Genomic DNA, 7,500 nt, shown 5'->3' on the forward strand with positions numbered 1-7,500 from the left:
AATTACAAAATTTAGTTTCATTTATGCTAATGATAATCCATTATGACTGTCATGGCTTGATATTTATTTACATTTGGTGTCTTCAGTTTTAGCATATCCTGCTTACTTGTTGGGTGTTAATGACATGTTACTAAAGGAGAAACTGACCAGGTACATTTGTATAAAGGAGTGACAACTACTTACAGCTACTGTATGTTGTGCTTTAACCAATAATTATTATACTTTGAAAGTCATACATTCACTGAAGAACTTAAACTGTGATATGTTTTTATATAGCCGTGTAATGGATAGCAAGTGGGGTGGAAAAACGGAAACCATCAACATGAAGTTAAATGTTGAACAGGTACTACAAACACTAAAATTAATGTAATGACAAAATGCATGATGGTAGTCAGGTTGAAATGGACCAGACACATGTACAGGTAATTATGTTAAATTTGTGTACCAGTAATATAATATATATTTATAAATGTCATATAAGCTCTGTGGTTTCATTTAGCTTTTCTCACCACTTTTTCTCTTATCTTGTAAACTTGTCTTCTTTTAATGGATGTAGTGTGTCAAAATGAATAAATAATGATAATAATAATAATTCATCAAGAGCTTAGAACTTAGACAATTAACACAAGTATACTGTGCCCTAGGGATGTGGGGAGCTCCATACTTAAAATTCTTTATCAACCTCGCTCATCAAAGTTTATTATATCAAATTTCAAGTTAATTGTAACCTTGAGTTTTGTCTGTCTAGGCATGTTACACCAGGGATGCTTTGGCTAAAGCTCTTTACACCAGAATTTTTGACTTTCTTGTTCTGGTAAGTGATAACCTGGCCTCTTCTAATTAGTTTGTCCATGTTTGTATATGTTCTTCTGAGGAGGTTAGGGTTAGGGGTAGAGTATTCTTTGCTTTCTATTCCTTGCTTTGTTTACCACGTTTTTCCTCTAACCAAATTGATATCCCTGGTTCTATTTTGGATCTGCATTTGTTCACTTGCATAACATTAATATGGACCTCTGTTCTTGTAGTCTGTAAACAAAGCCATGCAAAAGAATCTTGACGAACTCACTATTGGTGTGTTGGATATATACGGCTTTGAAATCTTTCAGGTAGACTTTTCAAATTATTTTGGTGGTTGGATGCTTGAATTGGGGATCATGATGTATCTCTTTGTTGAGCACAGCTCAGCAGGTTAGACTAAACAGATTTTACTTTACATGCCAACATTTTAGAAAAATGGATTTGAACAGTTTTGCATCAACTTCGTTAATGAAAAGCTTCAGCAGATCTTCATTGAGTTGACACTTAAAGCAGAACAGGTGAGTTAAAAATTCCCAGACAGAAAATTAACAATCAGTTGGAGTACTGGGTGCATAAAATATTAATGTGCAAATGAAAGTAGAAGTTTAGACTACTTTTCATTTGTGCTCAAATTTGACTGAAATTTGCATGTAGCCAGCAATTAAACTTAAGAGCATTGCCCTTGAATTTTTCCTCTGATTTGTGCTTCATAATTTGTTGAGAAATTTAAAGTTGCACATGGAATGACAATTCCTATCCAAATGTTTGAAAATGTGAGAAAACTTACTACTATTTGTTTTACTTTTCAAACATCAATGGTTTGTCCGGTTATGTGTCACTTGTGACCAATGAAATGTTGGCGGTTATGTCGTGAAATTGACAATGTTTTTGGTGGCATTCCAGCATGTTTTGTTCAGGTGCTCTTGAAGTTTTTCAGGTTCGGTCTTTGTTTTGAAAATGTCAGCTTGTTTTGCCCTATGGCAGCAGATCTTTCATGTTCAAAAGATTCCTGTTTTTAATGCAGAGAACACTAATTTGACATTGATGGGTTTGCAATAACAGAGGGATACATGTAGTTTGGGAATTCCAGCTTGAACTGTTGTTGAAAATCAGCCACTTTAGGGAATTTTGAAGTTGGACTTCTGTAACTTCTGTGGTGATACCAGTGCTTGAAATTAGCAGTCGTTTATCAGGGCAACCAAATATACAGTTTTACTTGCCAGCTTTTGAAACAGGGTCCAGTCAATCTGGAATTTTTTCCCGTCACTGCAGTACCCCAGTTGTTTAGGTTGTCCTCTTTTATTGAGCTACACCTAATGATGCAAAGATAACTAGAAAAATGGAAAGAGTATAGAAAAAAAGCACCAACAAAATCAATTTTAAACCAACCACAACCAAGCAAATTATCACTGTGTTATTGTAGTGATAATTAATTCCTGGCTATAATACATGTAGTTATTACAAAAATGTACTTATCATCTCCAAATGATGTCTGTGGGCCAATCAGTTACCCCAGTGCTTGTTAATCATGTTCTCCAAAATAATTCTAGAGTACTTAAACAATTTTATGATCTATGTAGGAAGAGTATGTTGAAGAGGGAATCAACTGGACACCAATTGACTATTTCAACAACAAAATTGTTTGTGATGTGATAGAAAGCAAGGTGAGACTATGGAGCCTACCTCTGGCACGTTTTAAGGAATGCCATTGGCTAGACATTTTAAACTGAGCTAACTGTTTTATGTGTTGTCATTTTGATAGAAACCGCCTGGTGTAATGTGTGTGCTGGATGATGTTTGTGCCACCATGCATGCTGTTAGTGAAGGAGCTGATGCCACGCTTCTTGAGGTGAATGAAATATTGCTGCAGTAATAATTAAGTCCAGCGATTCAGTTCTGTAACAGTCAAGGGTGATAAGAAGTGTATTAATACTAACTAGCTTACCTAAATGGTAGAAACAGGGTTAGTGTTAGGGTTAGGGGTAACCCTAACCCTATCTCTTAATAAATGATATCCGAATTGTCAATTTGTGTGACACCGTGATACTGAGCTATTTATTAGAAAAAATGTACATCCCTATGAATCTCAGCAGTTTGAGCCTTTCGAGTACATTAGGAGATGTGTTCATACACGTCTTTTATCTCCTGAGAAAAAAGTAAGTGCTTTCATCGCAAAGTGAACTCCAGATGCGTTTATTGATTACCGGCTGCCATATTGGTGGACCACATGCAGTCTCCATACAAAACTCTATCAAGTTGCGTGAAACGTTTCGAGAAATAACCCAGAAACAATGGACCGCACAGACCTGAGAATTGGAGTGGTGTTTAAAAGATTTGTTTCCTACAACATTACAAGTTCTTGGCCTTTTTCAGTGTTGAAACTCTCTTTTGTTTGAGGATATGAGAAGCAAAAATTAATAAAAAATGGAGCAGGGTCTAATCTTCTGTGTAACCAGAGCATACTGCACTTCTTAATTCCTCCATTTGCACTTAATCACAATTCCTTGCATCTTCTACCACAATCCCTTTCATTTCGAAGAAATATGTGTACTTCTCTTGATTAGAGAGCTGCCTTGTTTGTTCATCACGGGAAGATTTAAACCCACAAATCACCAGCTCCCAACATGCATCAGTGGCTTGAAATCTTGTGCACCAGCTGCTCAGAGATGAATAGTACATGTACTTGGATAATCACCTCCAAGTTAGCCAATCAGTGCGTGCAGAGAGCACTATTCACTTGTGTGGTATATACTACTGCTGTGCCTATATAATATATAGGCACAGCAATATGGTTCATTAGTGTATACCACACAAGTGAAATTATACTAACAAACTTAAATAATCAGTCCAGGATAATAGCCACTCTCTTTATTTCATTGTTTTATTCATTTAAAGGTGTAATACAGCTGTAATGTATTTTTGTTTATTTTATAGAAATTAAACAATGCAGTGGGAACTCATCAGCATTTTCAAGGAGTCAGTGGTGGCTTCATTATTCACCACTATGCAGGAAAGGTAGGCAAAATGTTTTTTTCCTGCAAGTGTATTCTCAAAAGTGGTTGTGGGTGTGACCAACATTATTTGCTTATTTTTTTAGGTAACATATGATGTTGTTGGATTTTGTGAGAGAAATCGAGATGTCCTTTTCAAAGATCTTATTGAGATTATGCAAACTAGTGAAAAGTAGGTTTCATTCTTTGTCATTTATATCATCTTTAGTAATGGACTGTGTATTTGCAGAAATGTTGAATAGTACAGTAAATTGTGATTGACCTGTTTTACATTTCATGTTATCGATCAATGGCCTGCATGACACTTTTATTTTGTGTAACAGCTCTTTCATAAGGAATTTGTTCCCAGAAGATGTCAGCATTGATAAAAGAGGCAGACCTACAACAGCCGGAAACAAAATTAAGGTTGGCAATAACACTTTTTTTCTTAAAGAGAACTGTTGCGTAAATTAATATAATTATTTATGTTGAGTCTGGGAGTTGATTTCCATTTATCTAAAAAATTATCATATAACTCCTTCAAAAAGCAGTTTAAGCAGCATTTATTACACAAATAGATCTAATTGATGAATTCCGTCTTTCTTTCTTGAGTAATTAACACGCTATGTATTTCTTATACTGTGAACTGTTTCATCATTATGTTGTTGATGTTATCAATGTAGTTGGGTATACTAGATAAATGTACTCTTTGCTTGTAATAAGACTTGTAGTGTTTCTATCTATGTAATTAGGTGATTGTGTACTTGTCTGCATTTGTTGTTTACAGCAGCATTCATCTTGAATTTGAATATGGTGGTGACCAGCCCAAAAGATTATAGCTACTCTAGTCATTGTGCACTATTTTTTTTAAGATCTGCTTTTGCTGTATCATTAATTTCTCCTATTAAATTTCTGTTATACAATTAAGTGTTACAGGGTTGCATGTAAGAGTGTAAGAACGTGTGAAAAGTGCAATAATACATCAAAGTTGAGTTCCCTTTTCACCCTGTCTACCAAGTATTTATTATTTCCCAAAAACGGAATATTTTTCGCGATGCTATTTTTGTTACATCTCTTTCAGTTCTGTTGAAAATCTGCGCCCGTCATGTACCTGCTCTTTGAGACTTTTGCAGCATTTTTCCGATTTTTGAAAAAGTGAATTTCCTTTGTCATCTTAGACTCAAGCCAATCAGCTGGTGGACAAACTTATGAAATGCACGCCTCATTACATCCGCTGTATCAAACCAAATGAAAGTAAGAGGGCGCATGACTGGGAAGGAGATAGAGTAAAACACCAGGTGGAATACTTGGGACTCAAGGAGAACATTCGGGTTAGAAGAGCAGGCTTTGCCTACAGAAGACCATTTCAGAAATTTCTTGAGAGGTAGGTTTCTTAGAAACAAATGAGGCATCATTGCAATGTTTTTTTTTTCGCATGGAAACCTTAATTATTAATTTCATTTTCAACTCTACATGTAGATATGCCATTCTTACAAAAGAAACGTGGCCAAGATGGACTGGAGATGTGCGAAGAGGAGTTGAACACTTAATGAATGCTGTAAATATGGAGCCTGATCAGTGGCAAATGGGAAAAACCAAAGTATTCGTCAAAGCACCTGAATCTGTAAGCTCTTAAAAAAAAATTTATAACACAACCTATTAGCCTAAGAAGTGTACGCTCAAACATAATTCACTTTCATTTACTTTTCACTTTCCGGAAACTGGAATTCATGTTTTTCTTTTGCTGCCATACGTTTGATTTATCAATCTCCTTAGCTTATTACGCGCTCATCCCATTGCGTTAAATGGCAGTTACGTGCCTTTCCTTAATAGCATGTCTTTCACAATACATTAAATTCATCTTTTGAATTAAAGCTCTTCCTACTTGAGGAACTGAGGGACAGAAAATTTGATGGTTATGCCAGGAAGATTCAGAAGGCGTACAGAATGTACAAGTCACGACAATACTTTGCTGAACTTAAACAGCAGGGTGAGTCAGTTGAAGATCTCTCCAAACAATTTTCCTCTTAATGATAGTTGCATGTTTTTTTTCTGAAATGGAGTAGAAATGGCACTTTTCCTGAAGAACCAGAATTAGTTCTGATGTAAGGAAAGATGTTGAGTTCAGAAGCTGCAAAGTACTACGTTGATCCAAAAAATTGCTTCCTGTTTTCTTTAAATTTCAAAACTGTGTTAACAAAATTTAAACCCTTTGTTTTCGGAAGAATGTTGTTTATTTTGAGCTTAAATATTATTTCTTAAAGGCAATTCATGTTTTCAATCCTGCTTAGTTTTTTCCTGTAATGCATCCCAAATCTCCCACGCTAACATTTAACAATCATAGCTACATGTAAATGTGCTCACGATTTTTATAATCACGTGCAAAATATCTTGTTTATTCTAGCTTCAGACATCCTTTTCAACAAAAAGGAGAGACGGCGTGGTAGCATTAACCGCAATTTTGTTGGTGATTACATTGGCTATGACGATAATCCAGCACTCAGGAGTTTAGTTGGTATGTTTCTGTCTGTTTCTTACAATGTAACTTGTGCCTTCCTGTACCTTTATTTACCTTCATCTGTCATTACTGGGTTGCCAGAATGGCAATCCCAGTCGGAAAATGGTTGGAATTTAGTCGTTTTCTTCTTCTTTTTCCTTTTTTTATTTTTTTCTTTCCGTGTCGGAAAAAGTCTTTCCTATCTCTCCCCTGCTAAGTAGTGTCTTTGTTCGTAGAGTCTTCTGGTCGTATATTTGGGCGGTTTCAGGGGGTAGTAGAAATGCGTAGATTTTATCCGGTTTAGGGTTAGGTTAGTTTCTAAACCCTATCTATAGCGCCATTTCTACTAATTAACCAATAGCGCTTAACAAGGTTGCTTAAATATGTAGAAATTACATCATAGTCTAAAAAGAACGGCTAAATAAAAAGATCTTAACTCTAACTCTAACCCTAACCCTAATTTTACGAGAACTCATTGCGATTACGTGTTTATAAGAGAAGGGCAAAGTTTCTTGTCACTGTCGAAGCACATCGAAAAGCAGTTGGGCAGACGGATTAAAAAAGCACTTGTTCGCTCGCATTTTAGAGCATAGCAAACAAACAAATCAGTTTTTTCTTTTTGTCCAAAAGAGTACGGATAATTGTTATTTAATTCCAGTTGACAATAAAAATTCGAGCTTCATTCCTGTACAAAGGAAAAACCGATTAAACCACTTTTTAAAAATACGCATCCACTTTAAATAACGCATCCGTAAAAGATAACAAACGGTTTAGTGCCCAAGGAAAGAATTTGTGGAGTAACCTTATCAGAGCTTCGAAAGATACGCCAAAAATTGCAACACAAAGAAAAAAGCAGCTCTAATCAAATTACAAATAAACACCCAGTTTTAAGTTTATATCCTTGCGATGTTTGACTTGAATAACTGCGTAGCCACCAGTGGGGACCACAGCTCTCATGATATGTCAAACTGGATTGAAACCAGCGAAGGAAACATTTTCCAAACCGTTTTCCATCAGGTCTGAACACGAAAAGCATTGACTGTGTAAGCACTATAGTGACGTGGTATGGCCGTGTAGCCGCGTCGAGCCACAGAAAGCGCGCGAAAAAATGAAGCCTCGATTTAACCTGGGTTGAGCCTGGAATCCAGTTGAAAACCAGTACCTGGTCAGTGGTCAACTTAAAAAAAAAACAGCTGACCTCGGTGAACCTCGGTG

General features: G+C 36.0%; 1 protein-coding gene across 2 annotated transcripts in view; it reads left to right on the forward strand.

Annotated features, from left to right (window-relative positions):
* The window catches only part of LOC137984678 (unconventional myosin-Ie-like), a 46,857-nt gene that overhangs the window by 22,550 nt on the left and 16,807 nt on the right, over positions 1-7,500 (forward strand). For both annotated transcript variants that reach the window (XM_068831922.1, XM_068831930.1), the window contains exons 11-24: positions 87-150; positions 277-343; positions 749-814; positions 1,026-1,106; positions 1,230-1,316; positions 2,379-2,462; positions 2,561-2,647; positions 3,733-3,813; positions 3,896-3,981; positions 4,133-4,214; positions 4,967-5,172; positions 5,268-5,412; positions 5,664-5,778; positions 6,193-6,303. In XM_068831922.1, the coding sequence (XP_068688023.1) occupies positions 87-150; positions 277-343; positions 749-814; positions 1,026-1,106; positions 1,230-1,316; positions 2,379-2,462; positions 2,561-2,647; positions 3,733-3,813; positions 3,896-3,981; positions 4,133-4,214; positions 4,967-5,172; positions 5,268-5,412; positions 5,664-5,778; positions 6,193-6,303 (1,362 nt within the window). The remainder of the gene's footprint in view (positions 1-86; positions 151-276; positions 344-748; positions 815-1,025; positions 1,107-1,229; positions 1,317-2,378; positions 2,463-2,560; positions 2,648-3,732; positions 3,814-3,895; positions 3,982-4,132; positions 4,215-4,966; positions 5,173-5,267; positions 5,413-5,663; positions 5,779-6,192; positions 6,304-7,500) is intronic.

Source organism: Montipora foliosa, chromosome 2 (assembly GCF_036669935.1).
Source record: "Montipora foliosa isolate CH-2021 chromosome 2, ASM3666993v2, whole genome shotgun sequence".
Classification (NCBI taxonomy): domain Eukaryota; kingdom Metazoa; phylum Cnidaria; class Anthozoa; order Scleractinia; family Acroporidae; genus Montipora; species Montipora foliosa.